General features: G+C 43.3%; 3 protein-coding genes across 3 annotated transcripts; all 3 read left to right on the top strand.

Moving 5' to 3' along the window:
• Positions 1-595: 595 nt before the first annotated feature.
• Positions 596-12838, top strand: LOC121543551 (rab GDP dissociation inhibitor beta-like). Its single transcript, XM_041853507.2, has 11 exons — positions 596-740; positions 7979-8086; positions 8437-8536; positions 8910-9044; positions 9326-9524; positions 9850-9981; positions 10327-10426; positions 10546-10717; positions 11127-11271; positions 11366-11420; positions 11550-12838. Exons 1-11 carry the CDS (start codon positions 696-698, stop codon positions 11703-11705), a joined length of 1347 nt encoding a protein of 448 aa, XP_041709441.1. The 5' UTR covers positions 596-695; the 3' UTR covers positions 11706-12838.
• Positions 12839-12942: 104 nt separating this feature from the next.
• On the top strand, positions 12943-15549 carry LOC121543552 (ankyrin repeat and SOCS box protein 13-like). Its single transcript, XM_041853508.2, has 6 exons — positions 12943-13491; positions 13702-13889; positions 14044-14200; positions 14503-14637; positions 14842-15033; positions 15123-15549. The coding sequence occupies exons 1-6, from the start codon at positions 13431-13433 to the stop codon at positions 15251-15253; spliced, it is 864 nt and encodes a 287-aa protein (XP_041709442.2). The 5' UTR covers positions 12943-13430; the 3' UTR covers positions 15254-15549.
• Positions 15550-15638: 89 nt separating this feature from the next.
• asb13a.2 (ankyrin repeat and SOCS box containing 13a, tandem duplicate 2) lies at positions 15639-20014 on the top strand. The gene is made up of 6 exons (XM_041853509.2): positions 15639-15794; positions 16112-16299; positions 16531-16687; positions 16766-16900; positions 17077-17268; positions 18802-20014. The coding sequence occupies exons 1-6, from the start codon at positions 15752-15754 to the stop codon at positions 18927-18929; spliced, it is 843 nt and encodes a 280-aa protein (XP_041709443.1). The 5' UTR covers positions 15639-15751; the 3' UTR covers positions 18930-20014.
• Positions 20015-21324: the final 1310 nt, after the last annotated feature.

Raw genomic sequence — 21324 nt, 5'->3', positions numbered from 1 at the left:
TAAATTCAGGCTGTAACACAACAAAATGTGGAAAAAGTAAAGGGGTGTGAATACTGCATATGTTTTTAGACCTAATACCAGGTGGCAACTTGAAATACGAAGGATTAAAGAAAAGATTAGCAGAGTGTATATGTTGTTATGTTTGTGGGTTTGTCACCTGACTTTATGACTCACCAAAGCAAACTGAGGATGCAATGTGGACTAGATCCTGTCCATCGGGGAAAGAGTTGCTTAGTGAACCAAGGTGATCTATGCCTAGCAAACGCGCACACACACATTCACACACACACATGGGAGAGAATTTACACACTCAGTATAATGTGGCTGTCTAAGGACAATGTCATTAAGAGGACACCTCTGACAAAATAAATACTCAGCATAGGCAGGTGGTGGAGTACGGTAGCTACAGTAGACTTTTACAAATTACAAGATGAATAAAAGCACGACACTTATGAAAAAGATCCTTAGGGAAATGTCCTTTGATAAGTACATTTGTATTGATAAGTATTGATTCATTATCAATACCCAGCAATTGGAGAAATGTTCCCCGTTATTGACAGAAGACTATAGGCTCCTCCCCTACAGTGAAGCGGAATCGCTTGACGTTGAACCGCAGCCCCTTTCATTTCCAGTTTTGCAGATCTCCATTTTCTTCGGGCCAATATTCAGGAAAAGAGGAGAAAATACTTGGGAAAATGAATGAAGAATACGACGTCATCGTGCTGGGTACCGGACTGACGGTGAGAATAATTTTACCATGCAATTTCCTTCCTTTAATAATCTAAGCGATGCTGAGGCAATATGTTCCTTCAATTGCCACTTTATGCGAGTTTTGCTAACCCGCTACGGCGCTAGCTAGCGTAGTTCAACTATCGGCTGGGCCTAATAAGCTAGCTAGCTAACTACTGTCAGTGGTCACGTCTGTCAATGTTTTCATTCACACTTAACGTTCGGTAGTTGGCTAGGTAGTTACTAATAGTTTTAACGTCATTTTAAGGTGGGTGCCTCAGTCTCATATTCATGCATGCTGTTTATCAATCAAGTTGGAAAATTTAGCTAGCATTGGTAACTAATTGGTTAGCATGATAGCTGGATAGCTAGCTAATGACAGCTTTGTTTAGGCTAACGTGTCCCAGTTTGACAGTGTATTGTCCTTCAGTTTGAAAAAGTGTGCATATGTTCTCATGTTGAGTGTGATACAAAGCTAGTGTAATTTTCGAGTTGGATACTAATTTATGTACCATCACCATGCGATGAAGCGTTATTCATGAATGCTTGGATTTTTCTGTTTAACAGACGGTGGTTTTTGTTTGTTTGGGGAGGAGATTCTCTCCGCCAGCAGTTTAGTTAGCTAACTAATTAGCTAATCAAACTGGTGTACCTATGATGGGTTAGTACACTGAACAGAAATATAAACACAACATGCAAAAATGTCAAAGATTTTACTGAGTTACAGTTCATATAGGAAATCAGTCAATTGAAATAAATTCATTAGGCCCTAATCTATGGATTTCACATTACCCGGAGTACAGATATGCATCTGTTGGTCTGGTGTGACCACCATTTGCCTCATGCAGCGCGACACATCTCCTTAACATAGAGTTGATCAGGCTGTTGATTGTGGCCTGTGGAATGATGTCCCACTCCTCTTCAATGGCTGTGTGAAGTTTTTGGATATTGGCGGGAACTGGAACACGTTGTCCTACACGTCGATCCAGAGCATCCCAAACATGCTCAATGGGTGACATGTCTGGTGAGTATGCAGGCCATGGAAGAACTGGGACATTTTCAGCTTCCAGGAATTGTGTACAGATCCTTACGAAATGGGGCTGTGCATTATTATGCTGAAACATAAGGTGATGGCGGTGGATGAATGACACGAAAATGGGCCTCAGGATCTCATCACAGTATCGCTGTGCATTCATATTGTCATAGATTAAATGGTGTTCATTGTCCATAGCTTATGCCTGCCTACCATAACCGCACCGCCACCATGGGGCACTCTGTTCACAACGTTGACATCAGCAAACCGCTCGCCCACACAACGCTATACACGCTGTCTGCCATCTGCCCAGTACAGTTGAAACCAGGATTCATCCATGAAGAGCACACTTCTCCAGTGTGCCAGTGGCCATCGAAGGTGAGCATTTGCCCGCTGAAGTCGGTTACGACCCCGAACTGCAGTCAGGTCAAAACAACGAGCACGCAGATGAGCTTCCCTGAGACGGTTTCTGACAGTTTGTGCAGAAATTATTCAGTTGTGCAAACCCACAGTTTCATCAGTTGTCTGGGTGGCAGGTCTCAGATGATCCCGCAGGTGAAGAAGCCGGATATGGAGGTCCTGGGCTGGCATGGTGGCCGGTTGGACGAACTGCTAAATTCTCTAAAATGGCTTATGGTAGAGAAATTAACATTATTTGGCAACAGCTCTGGTGGACATTCCTGCAGTCAGCATGCCAATTGTATGCTCCCTCAACTTGAGACATCTGTGGTATTGTGTTATGTGACAAAGCTGCACATTATAGTGGCCTTTTCTTGTCCCCAGCACAAGGTGCACCTGTGTAATGATCATGCTGTTTAAATAGCTTCTTGGTATGCCACACCTTTCAGTTGGATGGATTATCTTGGCAAAGGAGAAATGCTCATTAACAGGGATGTAAACAAGGAGGCCCAGGGACCGAGTTTGGGAAACCCTGATTTAGCTAGCTAGTTTCTCAAGTTGATTCAGCAGTACTAGCTGATTACTTTGTATCCACTAGCCAGCCAGCTAATGATATTTTTATCAAAGGATATTCTGTCACAGATATTACTTTTCAAACATTTTGTAGCTAGCTCACAAGAACATGCATGGAAACATTGAGAGAACCAAAATGACTGATAGTATGTTGTTGCCACTGCTTTACTCAGCCGTAAAACACTCGGTTGAGGCATGACAGGAAAAACTGGTGATAGAATTTACTGTACTCTGAGGCCTCACTCAGATTATCTATTGACAGTTTCCTGTCTGTCTCGCATGTTTGACTCACGTGGGGGAGTGTTTTGATAAAAAGAACAGTTCAGCAATAGCACACACGCACACAAAGACAAAATCAAACTGTTGCATGGGAAACATTCCATTGACAAGGTTTGACAGCAATTCACTTTCACTGATATAGGTCTATCTAGTTCCTTTGCTGTCAGTCACACTGACTGGCACATTCCATGATTACATAATTTAGGATTTCCATATTCCATCCAGGATTTGTGTGAAATCGTTCAGAATCCTGTGCAGTCACGTTTTATGTAGACCACTCCAACAGGATGTGGCAGTCAGGAAGGCATTTTGGCTTGTCAGCGGTAGGGGTAGGCAGCCTGTCTGAGAGTGTTGGCTTTAGGGTTGGTGACTCCTGTGTTGTTTTTAGCCTGCAGGTGGGTGTGGTTCGGTCACAGAGGAACCGAGAGTACAGGGCAAGTTTAAGTTCTGCGAAAGCCAGAGAGAACGTTGTCCGAGAGCTCTGAGGCATCACGTAGACCAAACTGGCGCCATATATTAAGATACAGTGGTATGATACGAACAATAGGCTTAAGTCCAACGTCTGCTGATGCAGGTCAACCCCAGCAAGTATCCAGTTCTGTTTGGCATTTATTCAAGCATCTCCCTGCCCGCCACACACGCTCCACACTGATTGTGGTACATGTGGTTCCTCTTTGTGGTTGAGAAAGACCTGGTGGGGAATGGAGAACTGGCTGTTCCGGGATATGCTTTTATTGTATGCATCCCCCTCCCTCTGCAGCTGGGGCCTAGCAAACATCCACCTCTAGTCTCCCCAGCATCTGGGACTGGGCTGGGGGGCATGGTGGTGTCCTTGTCCACCTGTCCCCTTACTAAAATGATGAGGCCCGGGAGGGCATGGTCATCAATATTGTAGCCCCTCTTTTAACCACCACTTGATACTGTTGGTTGTCATGTGATGTCATTTGAGAGTCCTGGCCAAGCGAACCTTTTTCTTGATAAAAGGACAGTAGAGGGCTGCAGTAGTAGACGAAACATGGAGGCGTTAGATTTAGGTAACAACTTTGAGTGTCATTCAATTAGAGCTAGGGAAGAAGATGAGGTGATGGTTCTAGTACTGTGTGTGTGTAGCCAGAGTACGGAATGACGTTACAGATGGACTCTTCTTGCAATCCAGATATTGGGTCACAACCTTTTGGAGCCACACATGAAGGAGTTGTGGGGAAATGTCAGCCAGGATGGCACTGGCACACACAGTCTGCGTGACACACACTGCCTCTGCCTTTCATATGACTGTGGCCTTTTGAACTTCAGAGAGCCGCCCAACACTTTACCGTCTTCAGAGTGGGCCTCAGTCAATCACTCATCATAAAAATCCACCTGCTTTTATAGTGCTGCTGTGTTAAAGATTTAACCGTGAAATTTCCCCGCTCACTTCAGTGTGTTTTATTGCTTGTGTTTGACTCTTCCTTCCTGCATTGAGGATTGGTCTATTCCCACCCCTCTTTCAGCCTGAGGTTGTGATGACTAGGCTTCCCCCAGCAGAATATCAGAGCCTATATTTATAAGGGATCGACACAGACAGCAGGGCTGCCTGAGTCACATGCCACTCCAAATTTTGTCTGTGAGTCATCCATTTACAAAAAAAAAAAAAAGGAAAACGCCGCACTTTGCTGCTCCTGCTCCCAGGTGATTTTATTATAACAGCGTTTCAACCCTTAGGTCTTCATCAGGCATCCATATCCCAGGTGGGGGTGGAAGGTCCTATAGGGGCAGTACTCAGTGACATCACTTCCTGAAACAGGAGGTAAAAATATGAGGTTCACAATATCAACATTTTAATGTATCAAAATATGACCATAGACAAGGAATGTGATCAATATTTACAGTAATATACATATACAATATTAAATTAGGATTTTTTAAAAAGCACACATTAATTTGGACATTTTGTAAATATAAAAACATTTTTAAGTCGAACTCCTCGTTAGGGCCAAGAGGAGACCGTGTGTTGAGCCTGTGGATCCAGAAAGATTCCCTTTGAAGAAGTTTCCTCAATTTGTAGGCATCCATTTACTGCCATATATTCTTCAGGAAGTTACAGCACCTAGAAAAAATGGTGCTGTATATGGTGCTTTGTCACTCACCGGATAGAGAAATTTGTTGTTTTACAGGGTCAACCATAGTAGAACAGCGCCCCTGGAGCAAATTGGGGTTAAGTGCCTTGATCAAGGACACATCGACAGGTTTTTCACATTGACTGCTTGGGTATTCGAACCAGCAACCTTTTTCCTTACTGGCCCAACGCTCTAACCACCTGGCTATCTGCCGCCCTCCATGTATATTTCATGGATTTACAACACCGTGATCTGAATCCAGGACAATTTACGCCACCCAACCATATTGAGCATAAGTCTCCAGCCTTCCTCTGTCTTCCTAAATGATAGAGAATTATGAACAGCTTGCCTTCCCACATGGTAAAGTTTAAATATTTGCAGAGGTATTTTTCTCTAATCCGAAATCCTCAAGGCACGTTTGGACTTTCATTAACACTTCCTTTTATGGTGCCCTTTTCTCACAAAATGAATAAATCTGTAAATACTTGGTAATAATTGGTACTAAAATGGTAATTTGGTCATGGATGGAACGTCAAAGGCATTACCTGCACCTTTTCTAAAATGTCTTCTCTTTTATGAAACAGACATTCCTTATGTGCTTGTGCTAGCTTACCAGTCAGTGAGATGAGCACATGCTTCCACTGCGGATGTGCAGCGCAGGCAGTCCTGCATCTCTTTATTCTCTTGTTGAGTGACATCAAGGTCTCTCTGAAAGTGGACATTGATTTTTTTTCTTCCTGAGAGACCTGACCGGTCAGTGCTTTTTTAGCTCAGTAAAAGTCCCAGTTTGTGTAACGTTTAGGCTCATGGTCTGAAAATGCAGTGTTCACATTACGGGTGGAGGACTGTACTTAACTGAAACCTAATAGTCTACAGGGTAAGTAAAAATGTGCTTTATAGTGTCTTGAAGATAAGGAAATGGTACTGTCCATACCTTAAACTTGCCCAGCCCCAGACAGACAGTGGTTGGCTAGGTTAGCATGGGGCAGGCTAGTGGGTCAGGGGACCCTGTATCACCATGACGACAGGAACAGTAGGGTGGGGTGCTGTTTTTGTCCACCGGAGCCCTGTCCTAAATTGCCCTGATCTGAATGTGGCTGACTCTAGGGAGATGGAAACTAAAACAATAGCAACACCAGTGTCACTTCCTGTGACATAATGCATTCTGTAAGGCCTGGCTGCAATGTACACCAGAATTGTGGAATCGTGACACTGTGCTGTGGTGTCCTGTGTTTGTCGTATTATTAGTAATTGTCAACACAATGTAGCCTATAAAATAGGCCACCCCCTCTCTCTCCCTCAGACACAACCTGTCACCTCTTCTCCCCCCAATATAATACATCTGAGTCATCCGAAGGTTTATCAATGGTGATTTGTTACAGTAAGATGATAAAATGTTCCGGATTCAATATGTAGGCAGAAGCTACTGATTGAGGTAACCCTCTGTCAGCTCAGTGTTCTGAATCGGGAGGCATTTCAGCAGAACTTTTTTCTGAATCAAGTCCACGCAATCACATGCCGCAGAGTGTTTTGCTGCTTCTACAAACCAGCTGCCGTAATCTTATTAAGGCTTTTGAAAGGCGGTGGGAATTCCAGTCAGTCACTTTTTCCTCTGGCCGGCCGGCAGTACAGTACCAGGCAGCCCGTCTTAGGAGAACTATTGCCTTGACAGAGGAACTCTAATCGCAGCCTAGCGCTGCGGAGGGAGAAACAGAAACCTGCTAATCAGCGGCTTGGTTGTCTGATCTAGCCTAAATTCCACCTTTTAAATGGAGCGTGAGTTGAAATGGACGCTCAAACCTACTCCCCTTTCTGCATAGCTCCCCTCTTTAGCGGCGATTGCTAAAACCCTTTAGTTTGTGGTGACACTGTCAGTACAGACTGCCTCTACCCTAGAATGACAGACAAACAGAGAATGTTAAATAGAGTTCTCTGTTCTAGATTCTGGAATCAATCCCTACTGTTAATAAGAACCAGGCTGGAGATCTTACTGAATTAACTCTGACTCTGGTCCCCCCCCCCTCCTCCTCCACTACCCTCTTATCAAAAGTAGCCAACACACACACCAGAACTGAGGCCATCTTCAGTCACAGCCTTAGCAGGTCCTGGCAGTTAGGCTACATAAATCTACTCTCCCAGAAGATGAATTAGTAGATTTTATGTTTGTCTGTTGTGCCAAATCAATCCTCTTTTTATGAAATTCCTTCTTATTAGGCTAAATGATTGCTTACACTATATAATCAGTGTTAATCCATATAAATCTACTCTCCCAGAAGATGAATTAGTAGATTTTATGTTTGTCTGTTGTGCCAAATCAATCCTCTTTTTATGAAATTCCTTCTTATTAGGCTAAATGATTGCTTACACTATATAATCAGTGTTAATCCATTTGAAGTACACACAGCTAGCAGAAGGGAAGCATGGGTAGACCACTAGCATAAGCTATCATTATAGAGACGCTGCCAGCTGGACTAGTCCACTGTTGCCGGCCACAGTCAGTTGTCAGATCAGAGCATGAAAAGACAGGGCCAAACCAGACAGGGACCACATTCATTACTTTGACTACATTCTGCGACAAAGCCTCAAATGTTTCCTTGTCTAGTGTGAAATGTGAGGCTTTTAGTGCATTTTCTGCCGTAACGAAACCGTGACTGTCTGTGCGTCTGCCATTATGAAACACAATCCTATCTGGGGAAAAAAATACTGAAACCAGCAATATTCATACAACAATACAATCTCAAACATGAAAATCAATATCTAGAATTTCATTATCATTCCAAATGTTTGACCTGTGCAATATTGGCCACTATCCAGGTTTAAGTGATTTGTGACGCTCAAACCCCTCTCCTTCCTGTCTGTCGTCCAATAGGAATGCATCCTGTCAGGAATCATGTCGGTGAAGGGGAAGAAGGTCCTGCACATGGACCGGAACTCCTACTACGGGGCAGAGAGTGCCTCCATCACTCCCCTGGAGGATGTAAGTCAACCTCTGACCTCTACAGCTTGACCTCTGAGGCGCTGACCTCTAAGACTAACCTCGACAGGGCCTACAAGACGTAAACAAAGACTGCAAAATTCTCTTACACAACCTAACAGGCAGGATGCCTACACACCCATTTCCCAGAAATGTTTGTAACCGTATGAATCTGAATGACGAGGCATGAGAAAGAGAACAAAGAACCTAGTCATACTAATCTTAATATCCTTAAAAAAGGGCTGACAACACATGATCAATATAGTCAGTTGCTGCTTATATATGCACTCTGTTGTATTCCTCGTGGATAAATTGCTGCTTCAACAAAATGGCAAATGATTCTCTCCTTTTAGCTGTATAAGCGCTTCAGTCTCCCAGGCGCCCCACCGGAGTCCATGGGAAAAGGCCGGGACTGGAATGTGGACCTCATCCCTAAGTTCCTCATGGCCAATGGTAAACACTAATCAGCACTTCTTATGTATTATATTAACTAGGGCCAGGAGTTTTCCAGACCATGTCACCAGACAAGGAAAAACTCTGGGCCTTAGTTATAACACTTCATCCTTGGTCTCAGGGGCAAAGAAGGGATGAATACCAAAAATGTGATTCTGGAATGTTCAGTGTTTGTGGTCATATTTGATAGTGCGACTGATCCTGTTGCCTAGCAATGATTGGATGTGGTTGACAGAGGATGAGGCAACAGAGAGAGCTTTCGATTTGAAGCCTAATGAAGCTGCATATGTAAAAGGGATTTGAATTGAATTGTATTATCCTAACCTGTCTGGGAAAGGTAACACTGATTTGTGGATCTGTCTCACCTGTGCAGGTCAGTTGGTCCGCATGCTGCTGATTACACAGGTGACGCGCTACCTGGACTTCAAGGTGATCGAAGGCAGCTTCGTCTACAAGAAGGGCAGCATCTACAAAGTGCCCTCCACCGAGACCGAGGCCCTGGCATCCAGTGAGTGGTACAGGGGGACTATGGGAAATAGAGGAGAGGTTGGGTTTTTATGTCCGATAAGCTCAGGCTTACTGAATGCAGAGTTAACTTTTAATAAAGGCTAATATCCATTCAGCTTACAGCAGTCTAAAACAGTGAATTGATGACATGTCAAAATGTCTTACTGTCTTCACAAGTGTAACCCAAATGTCTTCTTACTGTTTCTGTATTGTCTTGCTTTTCAGCTCTCAATCATGTAGATAATTAGCTACCCCTGAATAGCACAACTCTCTCCCCTACAGGTCTGATGGGGCTGTTTGAGAAACGGCGCTTCAGGAAGTTCCTGGTTTTTGTGGCTAACTTCGATGAAAACGACCCCAAGACCATGGAGGGCGTGGACCCCAACAAGACGACGATGAGGGACGTGTTCAAGAAGTTTGACCTGGGCCAGGACGTCATCGACTTCACAGGACACTCCCTCGCCCTCTACCGGACAGATGAGTGAGTCACCTGCATCATCTTATTGGCTGAGCTAGAGATGGAAGGTGTTTGGCCATTTTGGGGTCAACTATGATGAGTTCCAGGTCGTTTTTGTTTGCAGTTGCACTACATTGATTATCCGATTTCACAATGCCTGGATTAGGAAATAGCAATATTCTGAGACTGTGAAAAAGGTGACCTGGAATTCCACTGTTATGATACTCTTAGATGACATGGCAGCCTCACAAGCACAGGGTGTCAAAGATAGTCATTGTATTTTCCAGTCTTTCAAGAAACATGGTTGTATATTCAAAGTAAGCACTGGATTCATACTTGTCTCTCTCAGGTACCTGGACCTGCCTTGCATGGACTCGCTAAACAGGATCAAGCTGTACAGTGAGTCTCTGGCCAGATACGGCAAGAGTCCGTACCTCTACCCCCTCTACGGCCTGGGGGAGCTGCCCCAAGGGTTCGCCAGGTAAAGCTCACCTCAACTCTGATCTCTAACCTCTTTATCATTTTCCATCTTGCTGCCTTTTTGTTTCATCCTTGTTTTGGCTTGTTGACTTTGACTATGCAAAAAAAAGTTTGCCTCATTTGAATCCAAACAAATACAATGTTCACCAGTATGCCCAATGATTACTTCTTGTTTTGTTGTTGGACTGTTAGAGTTTAGATGGGTCTTTTCAATTCATATAAAAGGGTGCTAGTCCTTGAAATTATACAATAGAATTCTGAACCGTGTGCTTGTAGTTAAAATGGACATTCAGAGAATTGAACATGCTTTACAGAATCTCTTCCTCTCGTTCTCTCCCTCCCGTAGACTAAGTGCTATCTATGGAGGAACCTACATGCTGAACAAGCCCATTGAGGAGATCGTCATGGAGGATGGAAAAGTAGTGGGAGTCAAGTCTGAGGGAGAGGTAAGAATCTTGTTATTTCTCCCCAGCTTATATAGAGGCCATACTCTGAGGACTAGAGGAAGGCATGTGTAAACAAAGCATAATCTTAAGGCTAATACTTAACCTCTCCCCCCCCTCAGATCGCCCGCTGCAAGCAGCTGATCTGCGATCCCAGCTATCTAATGGATCGCACCACCAAGGTGGGTCAGGTGATCCGGGTTATCTGCATCATGAACCACCCCATCAAGAACACCAGCGACGTCAACTCCTGCCAGATCATCATCCCCCAGAACCAGGTCAACAGGAAGCATGGTGAGCCCCGCTGCAGGAAGTGACGTCACCACGCAAGGCCCCTATGGAAATGAATGCATGAGATTTATAAATCGAACATGAGGGACCATCTTCACACTCAACTACCCAAAAGTATTGAAGTACTCTACTTAAGACTAAGATGATAGTAACATCACGTAGCAGGCATAAAAGAAACACCTGAGCTGGGTCCCCATATCCGGTTTTAAGGGGAAAAGGAAGCTAGGTTGAAGCTACTGTATCCCTGAAAACTCTTTTTCTAGTTATTCTGACCCCGCTGAGGGTGAGATGATAGTGAATCAAATGAATCTTTGAAGGGTGCCATGGACCTAACCGTATCACTGCCCCAAATCACACCCATATCGGACAAAGAGTGAAAGATTTAATTTGCTGATCTCTTTTTTTTTTGCAGATATCTACGTGTGCATGATCTCCTATACTCATAATGTGGCAGCACAGGGGAAGTATGTGGCCATCGTCAGCACCACGGTGGAGACGGACAACCCTGAGATGGAGGTCAAACCAGCCATGGACCTGCTGGAGCCTGTCGAGCAGAAGTACGAGCCTCATCGCTATACTGTTGATGTTGGATGTCTCCCACTAGTCTTAACTACGGTCATGTTGATGTGACTTTGTCATTTCTCTCCGCAGGTTTGTGAGCATCAGTGACCAGTATGCACCAACTGACATGGGTGCTGAAAGCCAGGTGGGTCCATTACTTCTGGTTTTTGCTGCTTACCCCAGTCAAATCCAGTGACCTTGTGTTAACAAAAATACAATTATTGCTTTTCTTGTTTGCCTGTGTTTAACTATCGTTTTCTTTTTGTTGGCGTAGATCTTCATGTCCCGTACCTACGACGCTACCACCCACTTCGAGACCACCTGCGACGACATCAAGGACATCTACAAGCGGATGACGGGAACAGAATTTGACTTTGCCGAGATGGAGCGCAAGAAAAACGACATCTTCGGCGACGCAGCTGACCAGTAGAGAAACAAGCGAGTCTGCAACACTCGTGAATATCAGATATTTTCCGCCAACAGCTGAAATCGTTAAAAAATAAGGAGAACCGTACAAAAATATAGATAAATGGGCTGGCTGATGATCCAAGTTTATGTTTTGCCCATTACGGAAGTTCACGATATATATAAAGTTATAATATAGCATTGCTGGAAAAGGGGGCCAGGTGGGAGTTATGCTTTTTATAATCACATTCAGACAGTTGTTGCACTGAACATTGGTATACATACACCCTTCATTCTTCATAATGTAACTAACTGATAATTAACTCTCCTGGGAGAGGGTGTTTAGTCCAAAGATGCCAAATCAATTGATCAATCAAAAGAAAACAGTACCACAGTGTAGTATTTTAAGTGTGGGAGGGTCAAATCTATTTTGTTCAACTACTGAAAATAACACAACCATGTAAAAGCATAAGTGTTTTGGGGACGTGAATCATGATTTGTGATCAGATCAGTTGTATTTTTCTTGTCAGGTGTTTTCATTGTTGTGAGGGAGGTAAGTGAGTGACTTGGCTTGTTCCGGTTATAATGAAGCACTATTCCTAACAGGCCGTAACAACAAAAGGGTTTGGCCAGCAAAGCTTCATTTGGCCACCAATAACCATGTGAGGGAGAAAGAGGAAGCTTTTAATTGTTTCCGTGACCAGCTAATATAAATACCCCATCGATTGTGATTGGGTGGCCTTGTTGTTTTCATTTATCAGCCCCCTTGTCCTAGTGGCTCATTTCCAGCCTCTAGTAGCCAGCCCTGGGCAAGGCATCTTACTGTACCTAGGCCAAGCCACTGAACGAGCAAGTATAGTCAAGCAAGAAGGCAAACTACCTGGACCTGTTTGAAGCAGCTTGAGTAACCATAATGTCATAGACTATTCTTTCCTTTACTATTAAAAATGAACAGACCCGAGCAGACTGAAGCAGGTTGGGGATTTGTGTTAAAGTTGACTAATTGCTTTAAAAGGACCAAATGTCTACTATGGCAGTATTGATATGACAAGGGCCCTGTTTAAATGTCATCAATATACAAAAAAAAAAATTACAAAAAGATGGTGCTCAAATGATTTCTGTACTGCAAAGTAAAAATTAACTTGTGAAAAAACAAAAGTAATTGTTGTCCTTATTCAGTAGTGAGTTGATGAGAATATTGCTGTCTGATGGGCTTTTATGTGGTCATTTGAGTATCAGGAGCTTTGCCTTTGAAACTTCCTCTTTAATACTATTTTATGATATCATCAACCTAAACTGTCTGCTGAAGCATCTATGAACTTTGCACTGAAGAGGACCTTTGAGTTATTCATTGATGCAGGACCAAAAACATAGATGAGAACAGTCTGATTTGTGTGACAAAGACCATCCTTTAATGAAGTGCAAAGATTACTCTGGATTTGATGGACTGCTGTATTGGCTGGTTGGTATCATATTCATATGGCTGCATATTTGTAACCGTTTTAATGTGTAATGGTAAAATGCACTGTTAACATGGCATGTCCACAAAATCAAAAAGCTCTTACAACATGGTAGGTAAATACATACTTCAAAGTCCTAAGTAATTCACAAGCTTAGAACTACAACTCCCAGAAGCCTCTGCTGCTTCCCTGTCCCTATCATAACATATATCGTCACATGGACGCTGTTCCTATAAATAAACCCAGTGCACTCATGTTGATTTTGTTATCTGTCACGCTAATATTTATCAATGGAAAATCCTGCAATAATGGAAATGACAGCTTCACGGCGTTCGAACTTTGGAGATATTGGTGAGTCTTCGATTTGGGGAAACTGTGGTTATCATCTTTTCAATCTGACCTACATACATTCCAATTATGGACGGTAAAGTGGTAAATGTAAATATGTTTGCCTTTATTCATTGCCCAACAATGTTCATTGGATGAACGCATAATTGCGCAACCAATGCCTAAATATGCAACAGGTCGCGTTTGAGCCAGAGCCTCTCCCCTTCCTACTAGGGTTTTGGGCAGACCGAACCGCGTTGCATGAGGCCGCGTCCTTAGGCAGGGCCCTTCAAGTGAAACAGCTGGTTGAGGATGGAGCAGCTGTAAACATGGTGACAGTAGACAACATCACTCCGCTTCATGACGCTTACATCCAGGGACATCCAAACTGTGCCCGACTTCTACTAGATGCAGGGGCTCAGGTGAGACAGCTAGGGCTAAATATATAGAGCTGTAGAACGATAATGACACATTTCATATTGGGTAGCAGATACCAATACACCTACAGCATGTGTAGCAGTAGTGGTCCCCTCCATCTATCTCTCCATTCCTTCCTCTATACCCCCTCTCCCCCAGGTGGACGTGAGGACCATCCATGGCAGCACTCCTCTCTGTAACGCCTGTGCTGCGGGGAGCCTGGAGTGTGCAAAGATGCTGCTGGAACATGCAGCCAAAGTCAACCCCTCCCTCACAGCACTCACTGCCTCTCCCCTGCAGGAGGCCTGCATAAAGGGTAAGACTGGGGCATGATGAGGGGTTATATGACTGGGGAAATAGTGTTAAGACAGGGTCAGGTGGACTGGAGGAGGGAAAAAACAGGGCAAGAGAGGGAAGACTGGTGGAGTAGGTTTTTAGAAGGAGAGGTAAGAGGACTTGAGAGGACTGGAGGAAGAGCTAAGATGAGGCAAAAAGGGGCGAGTGAGGTAGGAGTGCAAGAGAAGGGGTGGGTGTGAGGAGGATTCACAGTATGTGTATAGATGTGTGTGAGTACTTCATATCTAATGAAACCGTTTCGTATCTGTCTATATGCTTTAGGTAATGCAGATATAGCGAGGCTAATGATAGCGCATGGAGCCTTGCTAGAGGCCTTTGACCTCCAGTTCGGTACCCCGCTACATGCTGCCTGTGCCAAGGAGCATGTGGACTGTGCCAGGGTGCTGCTCAAAGCAGGTGAGGATGGGGACGAAGAGGGAAACAAATCTCTCAGGCGACTGCTGTATTCATATGACTATACAGTGTTTATGAATACGTTTTACATACAAGTATTTGTTATACTGAGCGGACACTGGAATTTCATTCACAAATCTGCCACTAAGCCACATTTTCCAGAGAAAATGTAATATCGACTGTAAACAGAATGTGTTTTCTGTCCAGGTGCCAAGGTGAATGCAGCTAAGTTCCATGAGACGGCTCTCCACCATGCTGCCAGAGTAGAGATGGTGGACATGATTGAGTTACTGGTGGACTTTGGAGGCAATGTCTATGTCACAGACAACGACAACAAAAAGCCCATAGACTACACCAAGCCTGGCTCTCCCACTGAACAATGCTTACAGTATTATCAAAGTAAGTCTTGAGGCAATAGTATTTTCCTTTTGGGATTCCATCCCGTATGTGACTTTCGTTAGAGTCATTGTGCGTGTGATTATCTCCAGGTACTCCTCTGAGTCTGCAGCAACATAGCAGAGTGGCTCTGAGGATGTTGCTGGGTACCAGAGCTCTGGAGGTTGTAGGTCAACTGAACATATCTCAACGTACCATCAGCTACATTCTCTGTGAGACATGAGAGGTGCTGATGCTGCCTTATTATGAACTGAATCATGGATGGATTCCCAAAGGAATATCAGGAAAAGGACAAAGCGTGAATACTAAGCTGGGACATCTCATCTTCTTCTGCATATGTTTTGCTTACTGTGGGACACACCTACAATATGATGCGATGTATTACTGTGTTATAAGCAGTAACAATAAATTGTACAATACATTTCAAGAAGGCCTGCTACAATTATGTTATAATATGCTATACAGATGAACCCTTGTTTTAGTATGGTTAGGGAAAATAAAGCCAAACAACTTCAGTCCTCTACTTTTGCAGTAATATTAATGTTTTGACAAAACATTTGCACTACAACTCCCAGCATGCCCTCAAACGCACGCATCAAAGGTCGTGTCAAAACCAGTCACGTGATGTGTCAGTGCCGCATGTAAACACAGCTCAAGTGTGTTTACTTCTCGTGGGACGTAATTTACAGTTTTTCAACATAAAACGTGATTTGACCAAATTATGGAGGTTGAAACTGCCAGACCATACTTCTTTGGAGACATAGGTGCGTATGAAAGCATTTCGGCTCCTTGAAATTGTACGCTAGCTAGCATTCATTTGGTTACTGCATGCCATAGCTAGGTAATTAACGTTAGCTAGCAAGCATGTGTTCATGATATAACAGCAACGTAAACCAGCTACATATGTGCCATGTTGTGTTTTAGTCTATATAGATTGTCATGTAAAGGTTTACGATGGCAAAATGTGATGTCAATGCCAGAGACTATCTAGCATGCACTCACCTAGCGCCGGCTGATTATGTTGCAATAGGTATTATCTTGCTATTTGCTCTCTGGCTGTTGACTGTGTGTCTTGCCCCAGGCTGCTGGTCGGAGAGGACCGAGGTGCACAAGGCGGCTTCCGACGGACATGTTGCCCAGCTGCAGCAGCTCATCCAGAGCGGAGCCTCTGTCAACATAGTGGCTGTGGACTCCATCACCCCCCTCCATGAGGCATGTGAAAGGGGGCAGACCCAGTGTGTCAGGCTGCTACTTGATGCTGGAGCACAGGTGAGACTGTCACTAAGTTAAGGGAGAGAGAGATAAGAGAAATATCAGCAATACATGAGGCAGGTTAGCCATATGACTAAGAAGAATACACGATTGTCAACACACACTCTAGTCATATCGCAGGAGAAAGGTGTGACCCAAACTCAACACAGGTTAAAGATCGAGACAAGAGAAAGTAATTTGTTCTTTACAGGTAGTTAGGATATGTATAATGGCTGTGTTGTCCTGTAGGTGGATGCCCGTAACACGGACGGTAGCACGCCTCTGTGTGAGGCCTGCTCGGTCGGGAGCTTTGACTGTGTGAGGATGCTGCTGGAGCATGGGGCCAAGGTGAACCCCACCCTCTCTTCCCGGACCACCTCACCCCTACACGAAGCCTGCATGGGGGGTAAGTGTGTGACAGGTGTAGGATAAGCGTACATCAAGATTGTTTGAGAACGGGTGACAGTCTGTTCTTGTGTCTCAGGTAATGCTGACGTTGTGAAGATCATGATCGCTAAAGGTGCCAGTCTGGAGGCATATGACCTGTATTATGGGACCCCACTACATGTGGCATGTGCCAACGAACACACAGACTGTGTCAAGGCGCTACTCAACGCAGGTCAGCATTAGAGAATAGTCTAGAGAATAGCACTATCTAACAACAAATTATCTGATTGTGAAGAAGAAGATCACAATGACGATAAACCTGAATAGAGAATAAAACCCTGGGTTTGAGGTCCCAACTCTGGAGTGCACCTTTAGTAATAACCTCTTGTGTGTCATTTGCTTCCTCAGGTGCCAAAGTGAATTATGCTCGGCTGCACAAGACGGCCCTGCACCATGCTGCTAAAGTGAAGAGTGTAGACATGATCGACCTGCTGGTGGAGTTTGGGGCGAACGTCTACGCCAAAGACAAAAACGATAAGAAGCCCATTGACTACATCGAACCCGGCTCTCCCGCTGCACTCTGCTTAGAGTTTTATGAAAGTAAGTAACAGTGTGAGAGAGGTTTTTACACTATAGTTACCAGTTATAAGCAATAGACACGTACTGTACCCATATGTTTTTGTGGATTTCTAAGCAATGTCACAGTGTCACCAGTAGGTGGTGCCCATTGCTCATTTTTTAGGATAAAAAAGTAACAGATAGTGGAAAAGTAAATAATGAAAATAAAATAAAAACATGATGTTGATCATGTTGAACCCATCAAAAACAGCTGTTTGAACACTTCTTAATTGGTACACAATACTTGGGTGAAGGTGGATTCAATTACTTCCTGGTATGGGACCTCCTATGTGTGTATGCACGTGCACATTTTATTTTAATGGGCCTAATTATAGATTGACATATACAGTATAATCCCTATTAATTTAATAGGATCTCTGTGGTTCTAGTAGTAAAGAGTTGTCATTTAACTTAACTAAAATGTATTACCTTTTAATGTGGCATAAACACAACTGGATGTTTTCATCTGATGTCAAACCATAAAAGGCTCATGTAGGCTACACTCACGCACGTTTGTCCGCTCACAAATTAATTCCAGCACCCAAACAGTGATCTGTGCACCCCCCCATTTTATGAATGGAAAGAAACATCTGTTAAAACACCAAAAAGTGTAATGACATTCTACGATTGTCATTGTGCATACACTTGTAGCCTGAATTGATGCGTCTACTTGTAGCCTGAATTGAGGTCCGCGCGCAAGTCTTGGCCAGTCATCTCTACCTTGGAAAAAGTGTCAGTGATCTCGTCGAACCACACCGCATTTTGGAGCCACCCATTTTCAAGTCCATTCGCTCATTTTTCATGCGGCTGATGTGGTCATGATAAAAATGTTGTAAAAGCCTACAGTTTTCGTGTCATTTTGTTTTAATTATTGTGATAGGCTCATGTTTTACCGGTATGGCGTATCCCCACTATTTCTTTTTTTGGGACTCAATACCGTACCGTACCAGCTTACTTTAACCCCTGACGATACTCAGTCTTACGTCAGAAAGATATTTCTCCAGTATTTTTAACATAGGCTAAGTCCATCTGTCCTGTCCCTCAAGTTAATGTCTCTCCTACTCGTGTTCCCTGGGGCTCATCAATTATTACTGGTCTAGAACATTCAGCTAAGCTACGGGTCGGTAACTGACGATGAGACCCAAACCCAGACAGATTCCTCTGCCACAGAGCCACCAGGTCTGTGTGAGAAGCCACACAGCAACAGTATCCTAGGCATCAGACACAGACACCTCTTGGGAGGAAAAAATAAAATGTTATTTTATTAAGTGCAAGGACATTGTGACATACAGCTTTAAACATTTGCTCAACACATGTTTTATTGAGTTCTATTGTTGAGTTATGCAAGCAAACTACAACATAAAATCACTGCTCAGAAGCTCCAGTCTTTAAAGATACTAAAGAGGACACATATCTCTGACTGTGTATTGACACTTTAATACTCTATTTCTGTGTTCTATATGTTGTGGATAGAGCCTACATCTCCCATAAACCCTTGTGGTTGTCTGCCTGTAGGTACTCCATTGAGTCTGCAGCAGCTGAGCAGAGTGGCCCTGAGGACGATGTTGGGTATCAGAGCTCTGGAGGTCGTAGTTCAACTGGACATACCAAAGCAAATCATTAGCTTCCTCTGTTACCACTGACCCTGACACCATTATCTTACTAAGGAGAAGGAAGGAAGCTCAGAGACTGAAACCTTTCAATCAAACATCACAATTATCAAAATGCTATAGTCTGAACCTTAGATACCACTAGATTAGATGCATAAAAAGAATATGCATACAGCAAAGCACAGGTTTCCAAATGTACAAACCAACAGTATTTTTAAGCAGAGCTCTTTTCTCTTTGATGTCTTCAGAATGTGTGCCATATCAACACATTCGATACATATTCAAATAACAGAAGCATAGGAGGTTTTAATGGGGACTTTTCAGATACATTTTATTCTTAGAACTTCCATATCTTGTACACCTACATAAAAGACAAATGGAGACCCTCAGGGAAAACGAGGAAGAGGGGGAGAGGAGAAAAGAAATGGAGGAGAGGAAGTGATTTTGGCAGCTTATCCTGTCCACTCTGCAACACCAGCTGTGGACACTACACCAGCATCTTAGTCGCCATGACAATGCGGCAGCAACACAACCATTAGCAACACATCCCAGATCTCCGATACATCCTCAGGAATGAGAAACGATGTTGCAGCAGGAGGATGAGCAGCGTTCCTGTTGACACTCTCCAGATGACACTGTGTATCCCAGATTCCTCCCTGACATCGGAACAGAAACCACACCTGACAACTGGATGTGTTTGAGTCGGACGTTGTGGAATCCAGGCAACAGAGAAGCACCATGGAAAAATATCCTGCTTTTTTACTGTTAGCGTCTCTGATCTGTTGCATCCGCTATAGCTGAGACGTCCCAGACCTGAATACATTGTCTGTTTTTGGGGTGTGGGATGAGGGTGATGTATGGATTCCTCAGAGTTACACGATGTCTCTTAGGTCACTGTATTGGTACTGTTGTTGTTTGACATAATCCATCTTAATAATGGGAACAGAGGAATATGTCTGTTATTATCAACATGAAGTCTATGTAAGGCAATGTGCATTAAATCACAAAGTGTGTTTATAAAAGATTATGACCTATTTAATCTCACCCCACTGGGCACACTACCTCATTTCAGTGTGGATAATTGGGTAATATTTGGTTGAGATTACAACCTATATTAACCCACTCAAAAAGACAGCCAAAAGTTAGTTGAATTTCTAATGTTTTATCACTGCTTTCAACCATCTAAATTCCAATGGAAAAACAATGTTAATTTTTGGTTTAGTTGTCACCCAAATGTTTATCACTGCGCTTTCAACCATTTAAAAGCACAGCAAAGCTCAAATGAGAATACAATGTCAGATATTGATATATCACTGTGCTTAATCTAATAGCAGAACCAAATGACCTGGATTGCAGTTGAGATTACATTAAAAGTACCATGGGTGCAAGAGATCAATGCTGTTTGACATTCTGTGCAGATTATTACAGCAATTGTGAAGATCTCCACAGACCTGCGATGACCTATGCATTGCTATCTTGCACATGCACGCTTTATATGATTACAGTAACCTCAAAATGGTCATGTATGTGTTACTTTTTTTTTTAGTTTGGATGTTACATTCATTTTTAAGATAGCCTTAGTGGCGCAGTGGTCTAAGGCACTGCATCGCAGTGCTAACTGTGCCACTAGATCCTGGTTCGAATCCAGGCTCTGTTGCAGCCGGCCGCGACCGGGAGACTCATGGGCGGCGCACAATTGGCCCAGCGTCGTCCAGGGTAGGGGAGGGAATGGCCGGCAGGGATGTAGCTCAGTTGATAGAGCATGGCGTTTACAACGCCAGGGTTGTGGGTTCGATTCCCACGGGGGGCCAGTAAAAAAAATAATATATGTATTCACTAACTGTAAGTCGCTCTGGATAAGAGCGTCTGCTAAATGGCTAAAATGTAAATGTAAATACTGTATTACAAAAGTAATATTGAATTGTGTTTTGTTGACATCACAACCAAATATCAACATTTAAAGGAGATTTATATTCAGCTTTGATAGTTCCATCTGAGCCATTGACTTAGTCTGAATTTACTTCCAGTTTGTCTACAAATTAATAATTGCTATGTTGGATTCACGTCTCGATCTCAACCAAAAATTGAAGTTATAGAATAAGACTAAATCAGACTTTAAATGCACTTTAAATAAAGTTTGATTTGATTTTGTGCTATTCTTCAACTTAGATTTTTGGTCGAGATGGAGACGTGAATCCAAGTTATACATTTTCTATTTGTAGACAAACTGGAATTAAAGCCAGACTAAGTCAGTGGCACAGATGGAACTATCCAAGAAAAATATACATCTTCTTCAAATGTTGATATTTGGTTGTGTTGACAACCAAACACAATTCAATATCACTAAATATCAATACATTTGAAATCAATCAGAGCTTGAAACCCTAGACCTATTGTATTGTCTATTGTGAGTTGGGTTGAATTCAAA

Source organism: Coregonus clupeaformis, chromosome 28, assembly GCF_020615455.1.
Source record: "Coregonus clupeaformis isolate EN_2021a chromosome 28, ASM2061545v1, whole genome shotgun sequence".
NCBI lineage: Eukaryota > Metazoa > Chordata > Actinopteri > Salmoniformes > Salmonidae > Coregonus > Coregonus clupeaformis.
Note: the sequence above shows the minus strand (reverse complement) of the source record. Positions and strands in the feature narration are given on the sequence as shown.